The sequence below is a fragment of the Rana temporaria genome, chromosome 6 (genome assembly GCF_905171775.1).
Source record: "Rana temporaria chromosome 6, aRanTem1.1, whole genome shotgun sequence".
NCBI lineage: Eukaryota > Metazoa > Chordata > Amphibia > Anura > Ranidae > Rana > Rana temporaria.
This window is the reverse complement of record NC_053494.1, coordinates 14,338,271-14,365,706: the sequence shown is the minus strand read 5'-3', so window position 1 is coordinate 14,365,706 and position 27,436 is coordinate 14,338,271. Positions and strand designations below refer to the sequence as shown.

General features: G+C 49.5%; 1 protein-coding gene across 1 annotated transcript; it reads left to right on the top strand.

The window, feature by feature from the left end:
* The first annotated feature begins 16 nt into the window (after positions 1-16).
* On the top strand, positions 17-27,436 carry ANTKMT (adenine nucleotide translocase lysine methyltransferase). The gene is made up of 6 exons (XM_040356293.1): positions 17-93; positions 6,804-6,967; positions 14,738-14,842; positions 23,491-23,631; positions 25,409-25,459; positions 27,038-27,436. The coding sequence occupies exons 2-6, from the start codon at positions 6,806-6,808 to the stop codon at positions 27,224-27,226; spliced, it is 648 nt and encodes a 215-aa protein (XP_040212227.1). The 5' UTR covers positions 17-93; positions 6,804-6,805; the 3' UTR covers positions 27,227-27,436.

Below are 27,436 nucleotides of genomic sequence, written 5' to 3'. Positions count from 1 at the left end.
TGCAGCACTTGTTCTATGTGGAACTATGAAGCTGCAGTGAAGTTTCCACCCGGCGCGCATTTCCGGTGCACACAGCAGCCTGTCCCAGCTTAGGTAAGAGCAGGGGGAGAGACGCCGAGTAGTTGTCATGGTGATAGAACGCTGGGGAGCGACCTCCCGCAGAGTGATAGACTGGCTATTGTCATCCGCGCGGGGGAGTCTGGGAAAAGGGGGAAAAAAGCGCGCGGGGAGATAAAAAAAATGGCGGCGCTCATTGACCTCCATAGATGTTAGTGCCACCGTCCGTGTGTGTCACTGTCCTGTGCTCTGCCAGTCACAGGGAAATAATGTCTGAGTGTAGAAAATACCTCTAATACATAAATAGAACGAGTGGCTTGTAAATCTTTCCCCACTGGAACAATTTTTCCACAAACATGGCTAAACCTTTATAAATAAAATAAGGTCCGCGTTACTGACAGGCAGTGGCGGCTGGTGCTCAAAAGTTTTGGGGGTCGCAAACAAACTTAAAAAAAAACATAAATTGCAGCCACTGTGCCATCAAACGCAGCCACTGTGCCCATCTAACGCAGTCACTGTGCCCATCTAACGCAGTCACTGTGCCCATCAAACGCAGTCACTGTGCCATCAATTGCCGCCACTGTGCCATCAAACGCAGCCACTGTGCCATCAAACGCAGCCACTGTGCCTATCTAACGCAGTCACTGTGCCCATCTAACGTAGCCACTGTGCCATCAAACGCAGTCACTGTGCCCATCTAACGCAGCCACTGTGTCCATCTAACGCAGTCACTGTGCCCATCTAACGCAGTCACACTGTGCCTTCAAACACAGCTACTGTGCCCATCTAACGCAGCCACTGTGCCATCAATTGCCGCCACTGTGCCATCAAAGGCAGCCACTGTGCCCATCTAACGCAGTCACTGTGCCCATCTAACGCAGTCACACTGTGCCTTCAAACACAGCTACTGTGCCCATCTAACGCAGTCACTGTGCCCATCTAACGCAGTCACTGTGCCTTCAAACACAGCTACTGTGCCCATCTAACGCAGTCACTGTGCCCATATAACGCAGTCACTGTGCCCATCAAACGCAGTCACTGTGCCCATCAAATGCAGCCACTGTGCCACCAATTGCTGCCACTGTGCCATCAAAGGCAGCCACTGTGCCCCTGAAACGCAGCCACTGTGCCCCTGAAACGCAGCCACTGTACCCATAAATTGCCGCCACTGTGCCATCAAACGCAGCTACTGTACCCATCAATTGCTGACACTGTGCCCATTAATTGATGTCAGTGTGCCCATCAATTTCCGCTACCGTGCCCATCAATTGCTGCCAGTGTGCTTATCAATTGCTGCTACTGTGCCCATCAATTGCTGCCAGTGTGTTCATCAATTGCTGCTACTGTGCCCATCAACTGCTACCAGTGTGCATCCCCCGCCCATCACTTACCTTGTCACGGTGGGGCAGCGGGTCACGGTTCTCCACGCTCCTCGACGATGTCTCCTCACCGTCCTCTCTTCCCGTACTCTGCTATGATTGGACGCCTGATAGATGGCGTCCAATCTCAGCGCCTGCCGTTTCAGCCAATCAGGTGACAGGTAACAGACCCGAGCACCTGATTGGCGGAGAGGCAGGTCAGCGTTAGGAAAGCGATTATTCATTACCGCATTTGGCCACGGTGGGGGCGCCGGTGAGGTTCAGAGCTGTTCTGAAATACTCAGAAACACTTGGAAACACTCGGAAATACTCTGTGTTTTCGAATCTTTCCGAGGGTTTTCAAGTGCAGCCGAACGTCAATGTGGAACGAATTATCTTTGTTTCCATTGACTTCAATGGGGAAACTCGCTTTGATATGCAAGTGCTTTGGATTACATGCATGAATGGATTATGCTCGTAATCCGAGGTTCCACTGTACTTCACGTGGGCATCATTCAGCTTAGAGGACTGGTGACATCTGATGGCAGAAACGGATGACTACAGGGCGCAGCTCTGGAGAGGAGTAGGGTGACCACGTGTCCCGGTTTGCCCGGGATCGTCCCGTAATATACATTTTTGTCCCGTGTCCCGGGAGCCTTCAAACCGGGACAACAGAGAGTCCCGGAATCAACTGCCTGCCAGTCTGCCACACTCACTGCCGCTGCTGACACAGTGCCGCTGTAATTAAATCATTCCTAAATCACTGGTTGCTAGGGACCCGCTTGGCGTGTAGCAACCAGTGACGTCACCGTGTCCCGCTCTCTCTGCGGCTCCGACTCCACCCCCACCTCCTCCTCCTCCAGCGGCCAGCCGCAGCAGAGAGAGCAGCAGCGTCACCTACCGCGGCCAGGGCCGTCTTACCGAGTGGGCACAGCCTGTAATCCGCCGCTCACAGGCATCGGCACTTTTTTTATGCAGCGGGAGCGTGCCAGGCCAGCAGGAATTCGGAGAAGGTGGCCAGAGAGGGGGGGAGTTGGATGTAAAAGCTCCCTGACCACCGAAGAGATGAGGTCTGCCTCCCCCCCCCTCATCCCAGAACTTGAATCGTGCGCCGCGCGGCCCGGGCCTGAGGAGTGGAGAACAGGCTGGCTGGGAAGTGGGAACCCGGAAGAAAGACCATGCGGAGCAGCGAGCACCCCCGGATCTAGAGGGAGACTCGGCGCTGCCACACTGCTGGCCATCAGGTACCGTACCAGGCATCCTGATTCCTGTACATGCCAGCACACTGAGAGGGGGCAGGGTGAGCAGAGGAGGGACAGCGCTATGTGGTCTGTCTCAGCCCCCTATTCTGCCTATCAGACCCCCATCCTCTGCCTCTCAGACCCCCATCCTCTGCCTCTCAGACCCCCATCCTCTGCCTCTCAGACCCCCATCCTCTTCCTCTCAGACCCCCATCCTCTGCCTCTAAGACCCCCATCCTCTGCCTCTAAGACCCCCATCCTCTGCCTCTCAGACCCCCATCCTCTGCCTCTAAGACCCCCATCCTCTGCCTCTCAGACCCCCATCCTCTGCCTCTCAGACCCCCATCCTCTGCCTCTAAGACCCCCATCCTCTGCCTCTCAGACCCCCATCCTCTGCCTCTCAGACCCCCATCCTCTGCCTCTAAGACCCCCATCCTCTGCCTCTCAGACCCCCATCCTCTGCCTCTCAGACCCCCATCCTCTTCCTCTCAGACCCCCATCCTCTGCCTCTAAGACCCCCATCCTCTGCCTCTAAGACCCCCATCCTCTGCCTCTCAGACCCCCATCCTCTGCCTCTAAGACCCCCATCCTCTGCCTCTCAGACCCCCATCCTCTGCCTCTCAGACCCCCATCCTCTGCCTCTAAGACCCCCATCCTCTGCCTCTCAGACCCCCATCCTCTGCCTCTCAGACCCCCATCCTCTGCCTCTCAGACCCCCATCCTCTGCCTCTAAGACCCCCATCCTCTGCCTCTCAGACCCCCATCCTCTGCTTCTCAGACCCCCATCCTCTGCCTCTAAGACCCCCATCCTCTGCCTCTCAGACCCCCATCCTCTGCCTCTCAGACCCCCATCCTCTGCCTCTCAGACCCCCATCCTCTGCCTCTAAGACCCCCATCCTCTGCCTCTCAGACCCCCATCCTCTGCCTCTCAGACCCCCATCCTCTGCCTCTAAGACCCCCATCCTCTGCCTCTCAGACCCCCATCCTCTGCCTCTCAGACCCCCATCCTCTGCCTCTCAGACCCCCATCCTCTTCCTCTCAGACCCCCATCCTCTGCCTCTCAGACCCCCATCCTCTGCCTCTAAGACCCCCATCCTCTGCCTCTCAGACCCCCATCCTCTGCCTCTAAGACCCCCATCCTCTGCCTCTCAGACCCCCATCCTCTGCTTCTCAGACCCCCATCCTCTGCCTCTAAGACCCCCATCCTCTGCCTCTCAGACCCCCATCCTCTGCCTCTCAGACCCCCATCCTCTGCCTCTCAGACCCCCATCCTCTGCCTCTCAGACCCCCATCCTCTGCCTCTCAGACCCCCATCCTCTGCCTCTAAGACCCCCATCCTCTGCCTCTCAGACCCCCATCCTCTGCCTCTAAGACCCCCATCCTCTGCCTCTCAGACCCCCATCCTCTGCCTCTCAGACCCCCATCCTCTGCCTCTCAGACCCCCATCCTCTGCCTCTCAGACCCCCATCCTCTGCCTCTCAGACCCCCATCCTCTGCCTCTAAGACCCCCATCCTCTGCCTCTCAGACCCCCATCCTCTGCCTCTAAGACCCCCATCCTCTGCCTCTCAGACCCCCATCCTCTGCCTCTCAGACCCCCATCCTCTGCCTCTCAGACCCCCATCCTCTGCCTCTCAGACCCCCATCCTCTGCCTCTAAGACCCCCATCCTCTGCCTCTCAGACCCCCATCCTCTGCCTCTCAGACCCCCATCCTCTGCCTCTCAGACCCCCATCCTCTGCCTCTCAGACCCCCATCCTCTGCCTCTAAGACCCCCATCCTCTGCCTGTCAGACCCCCATCCTCTGCCTCCAAGACCCCCATCCTCTGCCTCCAAGACCCCCATCCTCTGCCTCCAAGACCCCCATCCTCTGCCTCCAAGACCCCCATCCTCTGCCTGTCAGACCCCCATCCTCTGCCTGTCAGACCCCCATCCTCTGCCTGTCAGACCCCCATCCTCTGCCTGTCAGACCCCCATCCTCTGCCTGTCAGACCCCCATCCTCTGCCTCCAAGACCCCCATCCTCTGCCTCTCAGACCCCCATCCTCTGCCTCTCAGACCCCCATCCTCTGCCTCTAAGACCCCCATCCTCTGCCTCTCAGACCCCCATCCTCTGCCTGTCAGACCCCCATCCTCTGCCTGTCAGACCCCCATCCTCTGCCTCCAAGACCCCCATCCTCTGCCTCCAAGACCCCCATCCTCTGCCTCCAAGACCCCCATCCTCTGCCTCCAAGACCCCCATCCTCTGCCTGTCAGACCCCCATCCTCTGCCTCTCAGACCCCCATCCTCTGCCTGTCAGACCCCCATCCTCTGCCTCCAAGACCCCCATCCTCTGCCTGTCAGACCCCCATCCTCTGCCTCCAAGACCCCCATCCTCTGCCTGTCAGACCCCCATCCTCTGCCTGTCAGACCCCCATCCTCTGCCTCTCAGACCCCCATCCTCTGCCTGTCAGACCCCCATCCTCTGCCTGTCAGACCCCCATCCTCTGCCTGTCAGACCCCCATCCTCTGCCTGTCAGACCCCCATCCTCTGCCTGTCAGACCCCCATCCTCTGCCTCTCAGACCCCCATCCTCTGCCTCTAAGACCCCCATCCTCTGCCTGTCAGACCCCCATCCTCTGCCTGTCAGACCCCCATCCTCTGCCTCCAAGACCCCCATCCTCTGCCTCCAAGACCCCCATCCTCTGCCTGTCAGACCCCCATCCTCTGCCTCTCAGACCCCCATCCTCTGCCTGTCAGACCCCCATCCTCTGCCTCCAAGACCCCCATCCTCTGCCTGTCAGACCCCCATCCTCTGCCTCCAAGACCCCCATCCTCTGCCTGTCAGACCCCCATCCTCTGCCTCTCAGACCCCCATCCTCTGCCTCTCAGACCCCCATCCTCTGCCTGTCAGACCCCCATCCTCTGCCTGTCAGACCCCCATCCTCTGCCTGTCAGACCCCCATCCTCTGCCTGTCAGACCCCCATCCTCTGCCTGTCAGACCCCCATCCTCTGCCTGTCAGACCCCCATCCTCTGCCTGTCAGACCCCCATCCTCTGCCTCCAAGACCCCCATCCTCTGCCTCCAAGACCCCCATCCTCTGCCTCCAAGACCCCCATCCTCTGCCTGTCAGACCCCCATCCTCTGCCTGTCAGACCCCCATCCTCTGCCTCTCAGACCCCCATCCTCTGCCTCCAAGACCCCCATCCTCTGCCTCCAAGACCCCCATCCTCTGCCTGTCAGACCCCCATCCTCTGCCTGTCAGACCCCCATCCTCTGCCTGTCAGACCCCCATCCTCTGCCTGTCAGACCCCCATCCTCTGCCTCCAAGACCCCCATCCTCTGCCTCCAAGACCCCCATCCTCTGCCTCCAAGACCCCCATCCTCTGCCTCCAAGACCCCCATCCTCTGCCTGTCAGACCCCCATCCTCTGCCTCTCAGACCCCCATCCTCTGCCTCTCTGACCCCTCTCTCAGACCCCCCTCCTCTGCCTCTCAGACCCCCCACCACCACCAGTGACCAGACGAGGAGTCAGTCAGACAGCCACTCCATCTCCATTATATGACTTCATATCAAAAGGTGAGCAAATAGGGGCAATTGACACTGGGTGGCAGCATCTGATGGGGCACAGTAGCGACAATTTATGGGCACACTGGCATTTGATGGGGCACAGTAGCGACAATTTATGGGCACACTGGCATTTGATGGGGCAAAATAGCGACAATTTATGGGCACACTGGCCCGCTGATTTCATGATACGCCCTTGCCCCCAAAACTGGCAAAAAAAATGTAAAAAAAACGTATTTTTTTTTGGGGGGGGGGGGGTGTCCCTGAATGGCAGTTTGGAAATGTGGTCACCCTAGAGAGGAGGTGAGTATTACAGCCAAGTGTGTATTACCCCCCCCCCCCCCCGCCTTTACCTTCCTCAGAAGCTGTTCAATAACCCAAGTAAATGATTCTCCACCATACTTCCCACAATGCAGCGCTTGATCGCCAACAGCCTGACAGCCGGACCTGAGCTTTAATAATTGTGGGGACGTGGACAGGGGGCGGGGGGGTGGGGGGGTATGCAAAGCCCCGGGCGAGTGTACACCTGTATGCAGAGATGTCCAGGAATGCTGGGAAGGTCAGGATGTGTTCTAATCACTAATAGGGTCTTTCTGGTTGCAGGAATGGATGAAGACGGAGCGCAGGAGGTGGTGTCGGCGTTAGAAGGAAAACCTCTGGGGGTCTGGGGGCTGCTGCAGGTTGCAGGATGCACAGGATTGACTGCTTATTCTGTGTGGGCATTGGTGCTGATGCCTGGCTTCCGGAAAGTGCCATTAAAATTACAGGTAAGTCTTTTTAAAGGGGTTGTAAAGGAAAACATTTTTTTTCATAGCTTCCTTTCCCTTAGGGCCCTTTCACACTGGGGCATTTTTCAAGCGCTTTAGCGTTAAAAAAAGCGCCTGTAAAACGCCTGAAAGAAGCTGCATCTGCAATCCCAATGTGAAAGCTCGAGTGCTTTCACACTAAAGCGCCTGAAAAACACCCCAGTGTGAAAATGGTCTTAGCGTTAAAAAAAAGCGCCTGAAAGAAGCTGCATCTGCAATCCCAATGTGAAAGCCTGAGTGCTTTCACACTGAGGCGCTGAGCTGGCAGGGCGTCAAAAAAAGTCCTGCATGCAGCTTCTTTGCAGCGCTTTAGGAGCGGTTAATACACCGCTCCTAAAGCCCCCTTCCCATTGAGGAAGCTTTTTTTAACGCCAAAGCGCCTGAAAAGCGCCTCAGTGTGAAAGAGGTCTTAGCAGCGCTTTACCAGCGTTTTTCGGGCGCTGGCAGTGTGAAAGGCCTCTGAAAGCACTTGGGCTTTCACATTGGAATTGCAGATGAGGCTTCTTTCAGGCGCTTTACAGGCTTTTTTAAACGCCAAAGCGCCTAAAAAACGCCCAAAAAACGCCCCAGTGTGAAAGGGGTCTAAGTGCAGTCCTCCTTCACTTACCTCATCCTTCCATTTTGCTTTTAAATGTCCTTATTTCTTCTGAGAAATCCTCACTTCCTGTTCTTCTGTCTGTAACTCCACACAGTAATACAAGGCTTTCTCCCTGGTGTGGAGAAAGCCTCTTGAGGGGGGAGGGGGCAAGCAGGCAAGTCAGGACACTCTCTACTTTGCAGATAGAGAAAGGAGCTGTGTGTTAGTGGGCGTCCTGACACTCCTGCTCGCCCCCTCAAGAGGCTTTCTCCACACCAGGGAGAAAGCCTTGCATTACGGTGTGGAGTTACAGACAGAAGAACAGGAAGTGAGGATTTCTCAGAAGAAATAAGGACATTTAAAACAAAATGGAAGGATGAGGTAAGTGAAGGAGGACTGCACTAAGGTAAAGGAAGCTATTTAGGGAAAATTTTTTTTACCTTTTACAACCACTTTAAGTTGTATTAACCGCTTCAGCCCGGACCATTTTGGTGGTTAAAGACCAGGCCACTTTTTGCGATTCGGCACTGCGTCGCTTTAACTGACAATTGCGCGGTCGTGCGACGTGGCTCACAAACAAAAATAACGTCCTTTTTTTCCCACAAATAGAGATTTCTTTATCGTTACATCACGGGACACAGAGCGGCATTCATTACTATATGGGTTATATGGAGTACCTTCAGGTGTAGACACTGGCAATCTTCAAACAGGAAATGCCCCTCCCTATATAACCCCCTCCCATAGGAGGAGTACCTCAGTTTTTACGCCAGTGTCTTAGGTGTTAGTCATGGTTTAGCTTGCCTCCGCATCCTTGGGATTAGGTGAGCTACCGGTTCTGTCCAAAAAAGCCTGCGCGCTAAAGTGGTCAGTAACCGGACCCCAAACCCTTGGGGTATAGCCCATAATGCTTTCTTTTTAAGAGAGCTGGACCCTGGGCCCAGAACTTAGAAACCTTTGGGGCGCCTAATGTTTTCTGTTTGCCAGGGTGCTGTATGGGCCCAGGACAGTGGATCCTTCATGGAAGAAGAAGGTTCCCAGGGCCTGAAGGTCTAGACATCCCCACGGAGATGGGGGAAGATTGGACCTCTTGCTTGGCAAAGTCCTGCGGCATGGAGCAGGTAAGTAAGGGGAAAAAACCTGCGGGGCTTGGCTCTTAGCAAGTTTTTTCTGGGAGGTCACAGGGGACATGCCTAAGGTTATGCATTGCATCTGGCAAACCAGTCACATATCATGAAGATAGGATGGCTCTATATGTTATATTTCCCCATAAAAAGTGACCTCCCTGGTAGTGTTGGAAAAGCTGTGAGTGGGGCCTTTTATGTACAAGTGTATGTGTGTGTCAGAGAGCTATGCTTACCTGCAAGCCTCCAGGCGATGCTCTATCCAGTCCTCTCCCTCATGCCTGCAAGGCAGGCAAAACGCTGACCTCCTCGTGTGTTCACAGGCCTGCGGCTGCAGGAACAGAGAGGCCCTTCCTCCCAACCCCCCCCCCCGTCGCGGGCGCGCGCGCGGTGCGCGTGCACGTGTTATAGACGCATTTGGCGCCGTTTTAGCTGGGGGGGAAGGGCGGGTCAGTGGTTTAAAGGAAGGGGCGGCCCTTCCTTAGATGCCACAGCTCATTCATTTCTCTGGCTTAAGGGAGGAAGGACTGGAGGGAAGCACGGGGCGCTGAGGACACACAGTGGCCAGAAAGAATTCTACAGTCTTCAGAAGATTGTGGTTTAGCCTAGGAATAGGCTGGTTTTCTTTTCCATCTCATAGTCTTTTCTTTGGCAATACTACTCAGGGGGATAGAATGTTTTTTCTTGCCTAGATTGAAAAAAAAAAAAAAAAAAAAAAAGTGTCATCTAGGGTAGAGGAAACATTTTTTATTCCCCAAACAGGGGTTTGGGCATTTAACTATTATAAGTCCCAGGTACCAATAAGTAGCAGGGGTACCTCGGTATTGTACCATGGCATCAAGATCAGAGGGTACAAAAGGTGGGGATTCCCCCGCAGAGTCTGAGGTCTCGGATAGAGCTATGCCGCTGCTTTCCCCACAGGGAGCCGTTGGGCCATCGGGGTCTGGGGCTAGAGCTGACGCGAGTCAACCCAACCCTAAGGTGGTCACGGAGGAGGTGTTACTCGCCTCTTTAAATGAGATGCGGAGAAGCATGGGAGAAATGATAGCCGCAGCCATGCGGGGTAGTAAGCGGAATAGATCTCCGTCACCCGTGCGCGGACCCTCGGAAGAGGAGGTCCTTTCCTCTGGGGAATTGGACGACCTCTTGGACAGAGACCAAGTAGGTTCAGGGATCGAAGATCTGGATACAGAGGAGTCTGGGGCAGTCTCCCTGAGGGAGAGCTGGTGGATTCAGGGCTTGACGGACTTGGTCCATAAGGCATTCAACCTGCCTGTACCAGATCTCCAGGTATCGACGGTTTCAGCTTTGGGCTCACTGAGGGCGCCTCAAAGCAGGGCTGTGTTTCCGATCCATCCTCTCTTAGAGGGAGTCTTGTTCCAAGAGTGGAACAAACCAGACAAGGTTTTCTTTCCACCTAAGAAATTTTCTGTCTTATATCCTATGGAAGAAAAGTTTTCCAAGAGATGGGCTTCTCCTGCAGTAGACGCAGCCATCTCATGTGTTAACAAATCGTTAACATGTCCTGTAGAAAACGTACAGGTTTTCAAAGATCCAGTTGATAGACGCTTGGAAGCCCTACTTAAGAACTCCTTCACTTCTGCAGGGGCAGTAGTACAGCCAGCCGTGGCTGCGATTGGAGTCGCTCAAGCTTTATCGGATCAATTTAAACAAATGCTTGAACTTATTCCTGCCGAGCAGGCAGAAGAATTTTCGGAGGTAGACGCAATCAAGGATTCTATCCAACAAGCGTCACGTTTATCATTATCCCTTATCCATATGAGAAGACTCTTATGGTTAAAAAGCTGGGAGGCTGAGCCCCCATGCAAGAAGCTCCTGGCAGGGTTTCCCTTCCATGGAGGACGGCTCTTCGGAGAGGACTTAGATAAATACATTCAGACCATTTCAAACGGCAAGAGTACTCTCTTGCCAACTAAGAAGAGGGTTCAGGGGCCTGCGTTTAAACGACAGTCCTCCCCTGGGCAGGGGCCCTCTAATGCCAAGCAGTATCGACGGCCTCCTGCAAGAACAAACTTCGGCTTCAACAGCAGATCAAGAGGACAGGCTGTTAGGGGCAAGAGGCAGTGGTTTCGCAAGCCGGCAAAACCAGCCCCCAAGTCTACCTCATGAAGGGGCGCCCCCACCCACGAAGGTGGGGGGAAGGCTGCGACTCTTTTCGGAGATTTGGGAAGCCAGCATTCCCGACGAGTGGGTACGGTCTTCCGTGGCCACAGGCTACAAGCTAGAATTCCTAAGGTTTCCTCCTCCTCATTTCCAGGAGTCGAGGATTCCAAACGATCTGGAGAAAGGAGCCGCATTAAAGTCGGCTCTAGATCATCTACTTTCCCAGGAAGTGATAGTAGAGGTACCAGTCCTGGAACAGGGGCTGGGTTTCTACTCCAACCTATTCATCATCCCAAAGCCCAATGGAGATGTCAGGCCAATTTTGGACCTAAAGATGGTAAATGCATACTTAAAAGTCCGCTCATTTCGGATGGAATCCGTGCGGTCAGCAGCTGCCACACTCCAAAAGGACGACTTCATGGCGTCCATAGACATAAAGGATGCCTACCTTCATGTTCCAATTTATCAGCCACATCAAAGATATCTACGCTTTATGGTGGCTTCGCGTCATTTCCAATTCGTGACGCTTCCCTTCGGGTTGGCTACGGCCCCCCGGGTGTTCACGAAGGTTCTAGCTCCAATCCTAGCCAAGCTAAGGATCCAAGGGGTCACGATCCTAGCATACCTGGACGACCTCCTAGTCATAGACCACTCGTCTCCCGGCTTGGAACGAGCAGTGGCCCTCATGGTCCAATACCTCGAGAGGTTCGGCTGGGTCCTAAATCGAGAGAAGTCAGCATTCCAGCCCACAAGGCAGTTGGAATATCTCGGCATGAGATTAGACACAGAACAACAAGGGGTGTTCCTACCTCTGAGGAAGGTCAAAGCCATCAAGGAATTAATCCTACTGGTTCTAAGCAAGAAAGAACCGACTATTCGCCTATGTATGAGATTACTAGGCAAGATGGTGGCTACTTTCGAGGCGGTGCCATACGCCCAGAGCCACACTCGCATCCTGCAGGCAGCCATCCTGTCAGCATGGAGCAGAAGGCCACAGGCCTTGGATATCCCGTTGCCTCTCTCATCAAGAGTCCGACAAAGTCTGTGTTGGTGGTTAGACCCTCAGAATCTACTGAAGGGGAGGTCTTTCAGCCCAGTGGCTTGGAAGATAGTGACCACAGACGCCAGCCTGACGGGCTGGGGAGCGATTGTGGATGGTTCCACTCGCCAAGGTATTTGGACAAAGCCAGAGAAGCTTTTACCCATCAACATCTTGGAGCTCAGAGCTGTTCGACTAGCCCTCAGGGCTTGGACGTCGAAATTGCAGGGGCTCCCGGTGAGAATTCAATCAGACAATGCCACGGCAGTGGCATACATAAATCACCAAGGGGGGACCAGGAGTCAGGCCACTCAGAGAGAAGTGAGCTTGATTCTCCTATGGGCAGAGGCTCATGTGCCCTGCATATCGGCAATATTCATTCCCGGAGTGGACAACTTTCAGGCGGACTTCTTAAGCCGCCAGACTCTATGGCCGGGGGAATGGTCTCTGCATCCACAAGTCTTTCAAGCACTCTGCCAAAGATGGGGAGTGCCGGACGTGGATATCATGGCATCGAGACTCAACAAGAAGCTAGACAGGTTCATGTCCCGCTCAAGGGATCCGATGGCCTGCGGAACCGATGCTCTGGTTTGCCCTTGGCATCAGTTCAAGCTTCTTTATGCGTTTCCCCCGCTCCAGTTACTACCCCGCCTGCTGCGCAGGATCCGGGTGGAGCACATACCAGTTATCCTGGTAGCTCCAGCATGGCCCAGAAGGGCTTGGTACTCACTAATCCTAAGGATGGTAGTGGGAAACCCTTGGACTCTGCCTCTAAGGCCAGACCTGCTATCGCAAGGTCCGATCCTCCACCCTGCCTTACGGCATCTAAATTTGACGGCCTGGAAGCTGAATCCTTGATTCTCAGGGGTAGAGGTCTGTCTCAGAAAGTAATCTCTACCCTAATCAGAGCCAGGAAACCGGTCTCTAGGGTGATTTATCACAGGGTCTGGAAGGCCTATATAGGCTGGTGCGAGTCCAAGCTATGGCTTCCTCGCAAGTTCACCATAGATAGAGTTTTAAGTTTTCTCCAGCTAGGAGTGGATAAAGGATTGGCATTAAGCACAATCAAAGGACAGATTTCTGCCCTGTCAGTGTGGTTTCAGCGGCCACTGGCCACCCACTCGCTGGTTAAGACCTTCCTTCAAGGGGTCTTACGTATTAAACCTCCAGTTAAATCCCCGCTTTGCCCGTGGGATTTAAATCTTGTTCTGTCGAGTTTACAGAAACAACCGTTTGAGCCGTTGGCTGAAGTTCCTTTGGTTCTACTGACAAGGAAGTTGGTGTTTTTGGTTGCCATAGTTTCCGCAAGAAGAGTTTCGGAACTGGCAGCCTTATCCTGTAAGGAACCATATCTTGTTTTTCATAAGGACAGGGTCGTTCTCCGCCCTCATCCTTCCTTCCTACCGAAGGTCATATCCAGTTTTCATTTGAACCAGGATTTGGTATTACCATCCTTCTTCCCTAAACCTACTTCCAGAAAGGAAGGGTTGCTGCATACCTTGGATATTGTCAGGGCCATGAAGGCCTATCTTAAAGCTACAGAGAAGATCCGGAAAACAGATGTGCTGTTTATTCTGCCGGATGGGCCCAAGAAGGGGCAGGCAGCTGCAAAGTCCACCATTTCTAGGTGGATTAAGCAATTGATCACTCAGGCCTACGGCTTGAAAGGGTTGCCTCCTCCAGTATCATTAAAGGCTCATTCTACTAGAGCCATGGGCGCCTCCTGGGCAGCACACCACCAGATCTCTATGGCTCAAGTTTGCAAGGCGGCAACCTGGTCTTCTGTCCACACATTTACAAAATTCTACAAGTTGGACGTAAGAAGGAATACTGATACTGCCTTCGGGCAGGCAGTGCTGCAGGCTGCAGTTTGAGACCCTCGGATTCCGGGGGCTCCTCTTTTTTTGAGTTAAATTTAAAATTTAAGATTATTTTTCTCAAATAAGTTGGATTTATTATGATTTGAGTATATCTCTAAATTAAATCCTTTTGTCTTGGAGATGTTCTCCCTCCCCTCATTGTAAGCATTGCTTTGGGACATCCCATATAGTAATGAATGCCGCTCTGTGTCCCGTGATGTAACGATAAAGAAAAAGAGATTTTTAATACAGCTTACCTGTAAAATCTTTTTCTTGGAGTACATCACGGGACACAGAGCTCCCACCCCTCTTTTGAGGACCATTTTGGGAGGCATACTGCTTGCTACAAAACTGAGGTACTCCTCCTATGGGAGGGGGTTATATAGGGAGGGGCATTTCCTGTTTGAAGATTGCCAGTGTCTACACCTGAAGGTACTCCATATAACCCATATAGTAATGAATGCCGCTCTGTGTCCCGTGATGTACTCCAAGAAAAAGATTTTACAGGTAAGCTGTATTAAAAATCTCTTTTTCTTTTGGTGGTACTTGATCACCCCTGCGGTTTTTATTTTAAATAGAGCGTCAATTTTGAAAAAAAAAAAAATGCAACAATTTTTTATTTCTGCTATAATAAATATGGTGAAAAAAAAACGCAATAAGCGTTTATTGATTGGTTTGCGCAAAAGTTATATCGTCTACAAAATAGGTGATAGATTTATGGCATTTTTCATTAATATTTTTTTTTTTTTACTAGTTATGGCGCCGATCAGCAATTTTTATCGTGACTGCGACATTATGGCGGACACATCGGACACTTTTGATGCCATTTTGGGACCATTGTAGATTAAGGCTTACATGTAGGTGCTCGAAATATCTCCCAGACCTGCACGGTCTAGGAGATATTTGCCGTATGGCGATTTCTTCTGCGCATGCGCCGGAGTTAGAAAGGGCACGCTGGTATAGACAATCTCTCGTATGTTTTATTTTTTTATTATTGCTTTGTCTCCCTAGGTCCCTTACATGCCAGCCAGTGGCAGGCAAGTGGATAATGTAATGACGCTGCTGAAGGGACGGACAGGAAAAATGGTGGACCTGGGCTCCGGTGACGGCAGAATAGTAAGATCATATCTGATATATGGCGCTTTATTCAGTAAACGTTTTTTTAGGAAATACAAATGCCGTAACCCATAGAAGCTCCACAGAATGCTTCTCTGCTAACGTAATACCAGTACATGAATTCTGATTGGTTTGCAAATGGTTACATCTTTCATCAGCAAAATCAGCTACAAAAACTGTAGCTGCTGACTTTTAATAAATAGCCATTCACCTGTCCCACGATCCATCGCTGTCCTCACCCGGACTGGTTCCTCACTGGTCTTTGGGTCCCGGGTGGCGGCGTGTTAACTGTGGACAGTCGGTTGTGAGTTCTGGTGGCTTTGCAGCCAGCTGACCACTGTGTATGCATGAGTGGTGCTGTGCTTTGTGAATGGCCCGCAGCCTTCTGGGACCTGTGACGTGTGCCAGAAGACTGCGGGCAGGTGGAGGGGAGGGGGGAGGGGTTTGTGGCTGAACTTCTATTTGGATCGCCTAGATCTTCTGTCAAACACAGAGCCAAGTCCTGGCCCACTAATCCATTTCATGTGATCCCCACATCTCTCCTGCATCTGTGGCACCCCCCTTGTCTCCGCCCTCACTTTGTCTTAGTAGTTGCCGCAGACAGGAGGACAGAACTTCTTATTCCAGATCTTTGCAGTAATCCAGTGTGAGACTTTCTTTCCCATCCAAGAGCATTTCCTGTGTCCCACCCGAGAGCAAGTCCCGTGTCCCACCCAAGAGCAAGTCCCGTGTCCCACCCAAGAGCAAATCCCATGTCCCACCCAAGAGCAAGTCCCATGTCCCACCCAAAAGCAAGTCCTGTGTCCCACCCAAAAGCAAGTCACGTGTCCCACCCAAGAGCATGTCCTGTGTCCCACCCAAGAGCATGTCCTATGTCCCACCCAAGAGCAAGTCCCGTGTCCCACCCAAGAGCAAGTCCTGTGTCCCACCCAAGAGGACGTCCCGTGTCCCACCCAAGAGCATGTCCCGTGTCCCACCCAAGAACATGTCCGTGTCCCACCCAAGAGCAAGTCCCGTGTCCCACCCAAGAGCACGTCCTGTGTCCCACCCAAGAGCAAGTCCCGTGTCCCACCCAAGAACATGTCCGTGTCCCACCCAAGAGCAAGTCCCGTGTCCCACCCAAGAGCACGTCCTATGTCCCACCCAAGAGCAAGTCCCGTGTCCCACCCAAGAGGACGTCCCGTGTCCCACCCAAGAGCATGTCCCGTGTCCCACCCAAGAACATGTCTGTGAAGAACATAGCATGATCGCCTCCATTTTATATTCAGGTTGCCATGTTATAATTTAAAGGAAAGGTTTAAAAAAGCTTTACATGAAGTTATACCTTTCACCTAGATATGTATGAATGGAATTTCACCTCTGCTAATGTTTGTTTAAGATCTTAGGTCACATCCATATATTAACTGAACTTATACAACAGATACTATCTAATAGGAAATGATTAACCTGAATGTATTATTGTATTTACACTATGCCCTTGAGAAACTCCTCCTTTGTCCTTCTAAATCTGTATATATATGAGGGGCTAACTCAAGTAAAACAGATGTCATTTGCACACAACGCATGCTAGTTTTTCTTGTGTCAATAGATGTCTCCGGGGCCCGTAGACTGATGAAATCTCTATCTCCGTCATTTGAACCTAACAACCTACCTGGGTGGTCTTATACAAGTGATTCGCCTAACAGCAATGGGGGCTTCGTCCGAGATAAAAGCTGAAATCAACTGAGGTAAGAGTCTTTTTTTTGTCTTTATTGACTGAATATTCTTGCCTCAGCTCTGATTAAAGCTTTTTTAGAACCATAAAATTAGTAGGGGATAAGAACCACGCCAGGAGGTTAATAGAAGGGTTTTTGGTAAACCCACATAGAAGGGTTTTGGGTAAACCCATAGAAGGGTTTTTGGGAAACCCACAAAAGATAAGCAGTACTGCATAGATATTCCTTTAGGGAAGGAAAAGTAAGTGGTTAATGAGGAAAGAGATTCCAACAGCCTAAAAACCTTTGCTTTTTCTTTCTATCGCATAGAAGTATAAGTATTATTAGAAGTATAAGTATCATTTGTTGTGTGGATCAGAAGACTGTGTGGTAAGTCAGTTGTCTCCCACTTTCAATATGGGTCAGAAACAAGGTAAAGAAGGTCCTCCCCCTCCTCCCAACCCAGGAGAAATGTGTACAGATTTTGTAGCTAGAATTTGTGGTACTAATTATGAACTTATATTCCCATGGGTTTCAAATTAAGCGGGATGGACCACAGCCTTACACAGTGTAGACCCGTTCCCCCAAAAAGGTAGCAATACAGAATTCCACATAGATATGGCCAAAGGATTGTGTTTAGGAGATAAGAAAGCTTTCCCTTGGTACCCCGGGGACCCTCAATGGGATATGGATTATATGGAAAAGGGAGCAGAGAATTGGTTAAAATATGCCCCATATTGGTTCCCAAGGGAAAATATAAAACAGAAAAAGCCCACCAAATGTTTAAGTAAGGAAGATTATGATCAGAAATATAGAGAAGAAGCTAATAAAAAGAGAGTTGTCCCTGACCCAAGAGCCCCACCCCTGTCAATAGTCAGTCACCCTCCACCCTCATATGTACATATCTATCCGAGTTTAACAAAGGAAGATATTGATCTTCTGACTGGACATCATGCAATCAGACAACAGCAGGCCCCCCCAGCTCTACAACCACAACAGCAGGCCCCCCCAGCACTACAACCACAACAGCAGGCCCCGCCTGCTCCACAACCACAACAGCAGGCCCCGCCTGCTCAACAACCACAACAGCTGCCCCCCCCTACTCTTCCCCACACTTCACAACAAGATAGACAGCACCTACAGAGGCACAGACAGGAAGTCAGAGTCGAGGTAGCTGAACCAGAAGAAGATCAGGGAGCTATAGGAGGGGTAGTTTCACCACCTGGCCAAGAGCAGGAGGAAGAACAGGGAGACGCTGGAACAAGTAAAACACTTAGCCCCCCTAAAACAAAGAGTGGAACGGAATATAGTAACACTAACCTTCAAATGCCTTTCATGACGATTGGAAATGAAATTTTAAAAAAAGTAATTGACATTGAGGACATAGATCGGATAGTGAAACATTGCCCCAAACCCACCGCCTCTGCAGGAGGTACTTTAACTTACTTAAAAAAGGCATGTAAGGGTAAAAATTACACACAGGAAGACATGCGCCTTATTATTGATGGCATTATAGGACACACCAGTTCCTGGAGCTGGGCAAATGTTCCAAACATAAATACTATTGACACTGGAAATGCGGGAGCATATGGGTTAAACACAGTAGCAGGTATTAATACCATGTGGACAGAATTAGAGGCTGAAATGATGAATGTATTTAAAAATAAAAATTCCCTTCCTACTGCCATAGCATGCAAACAAAAGTCAGAAGAAACTGTAGTTGAGTTCTGGAAAAGATTTCATGACAATTGGACAACAGAAGCTGGATTAGCTAAAACGGCTGATGTGGGAGCTTTGTTTATTCAAACCTATATGAATAATCTAAGGCCCCAGTTCGCCTTGTTGGTCAAACAGATGATATCTGAATGGACAACAAAGATGATTGACCAATTTCAGGAAACTTTAATACAGAAAGAAGCAGTGGGATGTTTTGATGTAATAAGAGAGAAAGCAGTGAGTGCCCATTATCAGGCAGGGTGGCAGTTATAGATTTGTTCAAGACCTTCGAGCTGTAAATAACCTGGTGTGCACCTAAAGTGCATGATGTGCCAATCACTCTTTTATCTCCATACCACCCGATGCAGAGTATTTTTCTATGTTTTATTTAACAAATGTATTTTTAGCGTCCTTGTGGATGAGGAGACACAGCCAACCCTTGCTTTCTGTTTTTTAAAAACATTTTTTTGCCAGATGACATGGTGTAGAATGCCCCAGGGTTATGTGGACTCCTGTAGTCTACTCAGTTATGCCCCAGGTCACATTGCGGTCCTGGACTCCCTGCCATTGTTCTGTCCTACTCCAATATGTTGATTGATATGTAACCCAAGCCAGGTAGCCTGCAAAGAGGATGGTTTAGATCTGCTACATTGGTTGGCAGATAATGGTCATAAAGTTTCCAAAAATAAACTTCAATGGTGTCAGGAAACTGTTGTATACTTTGGTTTTGTACTCACAAAAGGTGAAAGGAAAGTCAGTCACGAGCTGCGGCTCTCCGTGGGTCTAGCCCCCCCACAGACCAAGAAGGATATGCTGTCCTTTCTTGGCATGATTGGGATGACTGCCGCCAATGCATACCTGACTGTTCCTACTATGATAACATTTTGAGACAAACCACAGGTACTGACATGCCAGATTGTATGACATTTATAATGCTTTTGTATACCTCAAAACTATGATAACAGCTCCTGGTCTTGGCCTCTGAGTATAGCAAAGGGTTACACCTATTTGCTAGGGACAACTGTACAACAATGACAGGAGTCCTGACGCAAAAACATGGGAGGCAAACTGCGCCCTAGCGTTTTTTTCCCCCAAGGGTTGTGCCTATGCCAGTGCAGGGCATGCTGGCGTGTCTCAGAGCTCTAGCATCCTGTGCGATGGTGGTGGAAATGGCTACATCATTCACTCTGGGTCATCCCACCACCCTGCATACTACACATAATGTATCAATTTTACTAAAGAATATCCATACCCAACATATGTCAGCCCAACGGCTGAGTGGGTATGAGGTTATTCTTTTGTCCAACCCACAGCTTGAAATAAAGTACACCTCTCCTACTTCTGGCCCCACCCCAATTCTGAATGCTTTGTTAGGGTTAAAAGGATAACAGGATGAGATTGTCCCACAGCATAAATGTATAGATCTCATACATCAGGATACATCCCCAAGGCCAGACATGTCTTCTGTGGCTCTTCCAGATGCACAGAATGTCTTTGTGGATGGTTCCTGTTCCAGGCCGAATGACAACACATACCATGCTGGGTATGCTGTTGTGCAATTACCTGATAAAATCCTAGAAGCAAATCCAGTTCCTTTACAGTCAGCCCAGGCTGCTGAATTAATTGCGCTTACCAGAGCTTGTCAGCTTTTTGAAGGGCAAGATGTAAACATTTACACTGACTCAAAATACGCACATGGCGTGTCGCACGATTTTGGGGTCATATGGGAAAGGAGGGGCTACATAGCAGCGGATGGTAAATCAATTTCACATTCCACACTTGTCACAAATCTATTAGAAGCCATACAGTTGCCAAGGTCCATAGCTGTACTACACTGTAGGGCACATACAGGGCAACAAAATGACATAGCCAAAGGCAATGCCTTGGCTGACAAAGCAGCTAGAGAAGCAGCATCCACACAGCCAGCAGACATCCAAATGCCATTGCTCTCACCTGAAATCCCACTACTAGATCAAACATTGCATGACCTCCAAGCATATGCCACAGACCAAGACATCCAGCAATGGAACAAAATAGGTGTGCAGACAAGCCCAGAAACTGGCCTTGTCTGCCAAGAGGGGAGACCATGTATCCCTGTAGCCAGCGCACCCATTTTTATTTCACAATACCATGGCATAGGTCACAGAGGTTGGAAGGTCACATGTGAACTTTTGGATAGGGATTTTTACATTCCAGGTCTTCCCTCTCTCGTTAAGGCATATGTTTCCAGATGCATCATATGCATTCGGAATAATCCCAGGAACCCTCACAAGGCAAAACATGAACATCTGATATATCCATCCACACCATTCACTCATTTACAAATTGATTTTACACACATGCCCAAACTAGGTAAAAGACAGGAATATTTGCTAGTAATAGTGGACATGTTCTCAAGATGGATAGAAGTGTTTGTAACAACAAAGGAAGATGCACAAACAGTAGTAAGAATTCTCACACAGGAAATCATTCCCAGATGGGGATGCCCATTTCAGATCAACTCAGACAATGACCCTGCATTTGTGGCCAAAGTTTGTCAAGATCTAGTAAAGACACTGAAAATAGAATGGAAGTTTCATATTCCGTACCATCCCCAGAGCTCAGGTATAGTGGAAAGAATGAACAGAACCCTTGAAGATGGGATCAGGAAGGCCACTGGAGGTACGTATGCAAATTGGAAGAAGGTCCTACCAGCTGTGCTAGCCGAGGTAAGAATGACACCCTCTAAAAAGACAGGATACTCTCCTTTTGAAGTCTTAATGGGTAGACCATTCCCCACCCCATGGGCCAGACAGCCACTTATGTTAGAAAGAGGGGACCTAGATCTTAATCAGGAAGAATATGTAAAAAACGTATTGAAACTTTAGATCAAGTTGAAAGGAATGTTGCTCGCACCTCTCCGTTTTTCTTCACAGAAACCAACTCATCCCTTTCAAGTGGGAGATGTCGTAGTGGTCCAGCAACTGAAGCGTACCAAGAAGGAAGAGTATCCATTTGGACCCCCGACTACAGTGATCGCGGTTACCCGAACAGCTATTCTGGTAGAGGGACAACAGGCTTGGATCCATGCCAGTCGTGTGAAGAAGGTGAACCAAACACCTAAGAAGCAAGCCAAGGATAAAGGAGGTGAAGAAGGTGATACAAATCCTCGAACAGTGAGTGAAGCAGGTGGAAAAAAGTCTCTGAAGAAGATGACGTTGCTTATTTCACCACCGACTTCTGGGAAAGCCTTGTGCCTCTTATTCTGGGCTGCCCTGATCGTGTTCCTGCCAATTTGGCTGACAACTAACTGTATTTATCATCCTGAAGATTTGGGACACATAAAGAGCATTTATGGAGCCTCTAAACACTCCACAACAGAATAATACACATGACAGACACAAGAGAAATGAAAACTCAGAAAGTTTTACAGATAAAATGTTATTATTGAAGTTTTAGATGGTTATCTAGAGATAGAGTGTTATCAGATTGTCAGATTAGCAGATTCATATGATGCCAAGATGGGTGATATGAATGAGTAAAGATATGTATCCACATACACCTTAAGAAGATCTTTGCTCCACATAGATGTGAAGTAGTACTGTGGACCCTTTGGTGTCATACTAGGTAGAGAAGATATGGTAGTGACCCTGCAATATGGTACTGATAATGTTGAGATATATATATCTATAAGGAAGTAAGCAAATTACAAGATGAAGCTAGAAATATTGCCAAGACATGGGATCCTTTTGCAAACCTAAATTCTGGAGTAGGAATACTGACATGGTTAAAAAGTGCTGCCATAACCATCATTATGATTATTCTTTTTGTTTTGTTCCAATATGCTTGTTATAAGCTTATAATGTGCATAATTGTTAAGGCATCCTGAACATCTGATCCTGTGGCTGCGAATAGGATTTATCTGAGTATGTATTATGATAGAAGAAGGATTATATAATTGTGAGACATATTATGTCTCAAAGAGAGGATTTGTGAAGAACATAGCATGATCGCCTCCATTTTATATTCAGGTTGCCATGTTATAATTTAAAGGAAAGGTTTAAAAAAGCTTTACATGAAGTTATACCTTTCACCTAGATATGTATGAATGGAATTTCACCTCTGCTAATGTTTGTTTAAGATCTTAGGTCACATCCATATATTAACTGAACTTATACAACAGATACTATCTAATAGGAAATGATTAACCTGAATGTATTATTGTATTTACACTATGCCCTTGAGAAACTCCTCCTTTGTCCTTCTAAATCTGTATATATATGAGGGGCTAACTCAAGTAAAACAGATGTCATTTGCACACAACGCATGCTAGTTTTTCTTGTGTCAATTGATGTCTCCGGGGCCCGTAGACTGATGAAATCTCTATCTCCGTCATTTGAACCTAACAACCTACCTGGGTGGTCTTATACAAGTGATTCGCCTAACAATGTCCGTGTCCCACCCAAGAGCAAGTCCCTTGTCCCACCCAAGAGCACGTCCTGTGTCCCACCCAAGAGCAAGTCCTATATCCCACCCAAGAGAAAGTCCTGTGTCCCACCCAAGAGGACGTCCTGTGTCCCACCCAAGAGAATGTCCCGTGTCCCACCCAATAGCAAGTCCCGTGTCCCACCCAATAGCACGTCCCATGTCCCACCCAAGAGCATGTCCCGTGTCTCACCCAATAGCAAGTCCCGTGTCCCACCCAAGAGCACGTCCCATGTCCCACCCAAGAGCATGTCCCGTGTCCCACCCAAGAGCAAGTCCCGTGTCCCACCCAAGAGCATGTCCTGTGTCCCACCCAAGAGCATGTCCTGTGTCCCACCCAAGAGCAAGTCCCATGTCCCATCCAAGACCAAGAGCATGTGCCATGTCCCACCCAAGAGCACGGTCTTGTCTCCGCCCCCTCCTGCCGTTTACTACAGGTAGCCTGTAGAGGGGTGGGGCCTGCTGGATCCCTCCCACAACTCTGCTCCTTGCACAGGCTCTGCGCAGCAAAGTTATAGCCTGTGGTAACATGTAGACTTTGATACTACAGGAAGTCGTAAAAATGTGCCTGATCACAGCTACTTACCATTCATACAGAACGGGGGGCACTAAGATATTCTGCAGGTGGAAGATTAAGATTTCTATTTGCTCTAGAGCAGTATGGGTATCAGGGCCTGGATCTGAACCTGCGACCTCTATTTATAACTTCACCCCACATTAATGCACCACTATTCCCACATTCTGTAAGCCATGTTTTGTATGATTGTTTTGCAGGTGCTGGAGGCGGCCAGACGAGGCTTCAGTCCAGCGGTGGGGTACGAGCTGAACCCCTGGCTAGTGCGTCTGTCATATTTCTACGCCTGGAGGTCGGATTATCACCGCCGGGTGTCTTACCTGCGAGAGGACTTATGGAAGGTAAACGACTCGAGACTTAAAGCCACACTGTTCCTTCATTCCCATATGCTGCTAAACTTTGCCCGTTCTTTCTTCAATTCATGAACGTTTGAGGTTCATTTTTTCTTCTAGTTTTGCTTAGAGTTTAGAAGGATTAGAACCTCTGGCAGGTAATTATCACAGTCTGTGACACTCCCCAACTAGGGAGTTCCACCCTCTATTTGTCCTGGTGACCATTGTCATTGGGTCTGCTAGTAAGAGAAATCCATAATCTGCAGTTGTCACCAGAACAGGAAAAAGAAGAGAAATCTTTTAATGGGGACACTTGTTCTTCTGAAAGGGATTTTCCATCACTTTGGAGAGATTATCTTTTTACTTTCTGTTGTGTCTACAGTACAGGAAGTGAAGGAAAATCTCCCCTATGAGACATTGATGTAAAAAATTAAATAAAAATCTATCCAGGAATTGATCCCTTCCCTACTATATCCAAAAGGTTTTGACATTTAATATACTTTATAGTTGTAATGGGAATCATCTATGCATTGTTGTGTTGTGTATTTAAAAACATGAGACTTACCTGGATGTAATGCTCTAAAAGCCAATTGCCAGGCCCCCGGGATCGGAACAAGGGGTGGGGGGGCGATGTCGGGGAGTTAGAAGCAGAGACTTTTCTGTGGCAACAAGTATAAAAGCTGTTTTTAGCTGGGCCGGCTGGTGATAACATTTTTTTGGGGGGGGCGCAAACCCCTCCAGGTCCTCACCTGCCCATCCTCAACTGTCACGGCTCCCAATACCCGGACACACTATACACAGAGCATACATTGGCCCGGATTCACAAAGCACTTACGCCAACGTATCTCCAGATACGCCGCGTAAGTGTAAATATGAGCCGTCGTATCTATCTAAATATCGTATCTAAATATGCGTATCGTCGTGCCCACAAACTGAGATACGCCTAAAAATAGGCTTCATCCGACCGACGTAGCTTGCCTACGCCGGCGTATTGTGGGCGCATATTTACGCTGGACGCATCTTGCGCTCCCATTGATTTCCTATTCAAATATGGAAATGAGTGAGATACGTCGATTCACGAACGTACGTGCGTCCGCTATACGCGGTTTGCGTAAGTCGTACGCCAGGCGTAAAGTTATTCCCCATAAAGGAGGTGTAACTCAGCAGCATCCATGCAAAGGGCTGCACCAGGGAACTCAAGCCGTCGTATTTTACGTAGTTTACGTTGGACGTGAATATGGCTGGGCGTAGGTTACGGTCACGCCGTAGGCAGTGATCCGTCGTATGTTAGGCATTCGTTCCGACGTGATTATGAGCATGCGCACTGGGATGCGTCCACGGGACGGCGCATGCGCCGTTCGTTATTCGTGTCTGTCTGGCGCTCGGCCCATCATTTGCATGGGGTCACGCCTCATTTGCATGGCTCACGCCCACTTCCACTTACGCCGAGGAAACCCAGCGCAGATTTGGGAGCAAGTGCTGTGTGAATTCGGTGCTTGCCTCTCTGCGCTACGTCGGCGTAGTGTATATGAGATACGCTACGGCGGCATAAATATGTGCTGATGTCTGTGAATCCGGGCCATTGTATATTATACACAGAGCACACACACTATACACAGAGTGCACACTGTATATTATACACAGAGCACGCAGTATTTTAGAAAACAGGAAATGTGACCCAGAACAGCAAAGAGACATCCCAGAAGAGGTATAGTATAGACATGTATAGTATTTGGAGATTTGTGCATGTCCCATTTATAATTTTATGAATGTTATTCACACACAGGTGAGACTACAGGACTGCAAAAACATCTCCATATTTCTGGCCCCAAGTGTGGTGAGTGCCTTCTGTGTGCCGTACCTCAGTATTTATATCCTCTGCACCTTAGCATAGTCTCCCTAGTCATCCACATTTTGTAGTGGGATGAATGTGAGTGTATGGGTGGTGTTTCAGATGATGTCAATTGTATTTTTGCATTTTGCATGCACCCCTGGTTGACAGTCTCTCAGGTATGTAATGGCACTTTGCTATAGAATCACCAGCTTCAGTACTTTAATGCATGGGTTTCCACACTACCGCAGCCCACATCCAACCCGCTACCAGATTTGACCTGGCCCACAGCTAGGGTCAGAGGATTCAGATCTGTTGGTCTTCCACAGTCTCCAGTGCAGGTCTGATGACGACACTAAGATAAGAGGGGAGTATGATGGAGATGTAAGGGGGAATCCAATGGGAAACCTAATCTAAGAGGTTAGTCTGATAGAGACACTGATGTAAGGGGGGACTCTGATGGGAACCCTAATGTAAGGGGGGACTCTGATGGGGACCCTAATATAAAGGGGAACTCTGATGGGGACCCTAATGTAAGGAGGGACTCTGATGGGGACCCTAATATAAAGGGGAACTCTGATGGGGACTCTAATGGAGACCCTAATATAAAGGGGAACTCTGATGGGGACCCTTATATAAAGGGGAACTCTGATGGGGACCCTAATGTAAAGGGGAACTCTGATGGGGACTCTAATGGAGACCCTAATATAAAGGGGAACTCTGATGGGGACCATGGTGAAAGGGTGGATTCTGATGGGAACCATGATATGAGGGATGGCTCTGTTGGGAACCCTGATGTAAGTGGGGAATCTGATGGAGGCCATGGTGTTCTACTAAAATTCTTTCTCATTAGTTCTCCTGTACAGTATCTCACAAAAGTCAGTACACCCCTAACATTTTTGTAAATATTTTCTTCTATCTTTTCATGTGACAACACTGAAGAAAGGACACTTTGCTACAATGTAAAGTAGTGAGTGTACAGCTTGTATAAGGCCCCTTTGTATAAGGCCCCTTGCTAGATCCGTGCATCTTTCTGCAGCCATTTTTCTTGCTTGAATTTTTTCCCCCCATTTTGGGGATGTGAGTGGGGCCTCATGTCTAAATTTTGCCTCAGGCCCCGTACACACGTCCGAGGAACTCGACGTGCCAAACACATCGAGTTCCTCGTCTAGTTCAGTGTGGAAGCCGCCGAGGAGCTTGGCGGGCCGACTTTCCTCATTGAACAACGAGGAAATAGAGAACATGTTCTCTTTTCGGCCCGACGAGTTCCTCGTCGGCTTCCTCGGTGAAAAGTGTACACACGACCAAGTTTCTCGGCAGAATACGGCTCCGACCGAGTTTCTGGCTTAATTCTGCCGAGAAACTCGGTCGTGTGTACGGGGCCTAAGGCCTCACAAAGCCTAGAGCTGCCTCTGATTACATCCCATCAGGAATGCAATCTCATCCCTTAGGACTATGTGTGTTTTCTGTTATTCACTTGTATTCTGGCCCTGTTAGTAGATTCAGGGCTTTAATGATTTTTTTTTCCTTGTCATCCAATGCCGGTTGCCATAGATTAGTTTAAATGTCTGTCTTTTGTTACAGCTCACATTGCTGGAGAATAAGATGCTGAAGGAGCTTCCTGATGATGCCCGTGTGGTGACAGGACGCTTTCCCTTACCGACATGGGCACCCAGCACCATCATTGGAGAGGGCGCAGACAGAGCATGGGCCTACGATCTCAGGACTATCCGACAAGCCACGACAGCCAATCAACATGGGACTGAGGTGTGACTGTGGATAAGCCCAAATGATTTTAGCAGTTAACAACACCTCTGAGGTCAGGGCCACAAAAATGACATGACTTGGATAATTAGGGACATGCTCGGGGGTGCGGCGATAGTATGGGTGTATTTTATCTGTGGTGGACATATTGGGGGAGATTTACTAAAACTGGTGCACGTGGAATCTGGAGCAGCTGTGCATGGTAACCAATCAGCTTCT

Bases quoted from the DNA above. Each gene is read 5' to 3' on its own strand.
- ANTKMT (XM_040356293.1), top strand. From the start codon at position 6,806: ATGGATGAAGACGGAGCGCAGGAGGTGGTGTCGGCGTTAGAAGGAAAA. The intron at 6,968-14,737 runs GTAAGTCTTTTT...TTGTCTCCCTAG, and splicing joins AAGTGCCATTAAAATTACAG to GTCCCTTACATGCCAGCCAG. The intron at 14,843-23,490 runs GTAAGATCATAT...ATTGTTTTGCAG, and splicing joins GCTCCGGTGACGGCAGAATA to GTGCTGGAGGCGGCCAGACG.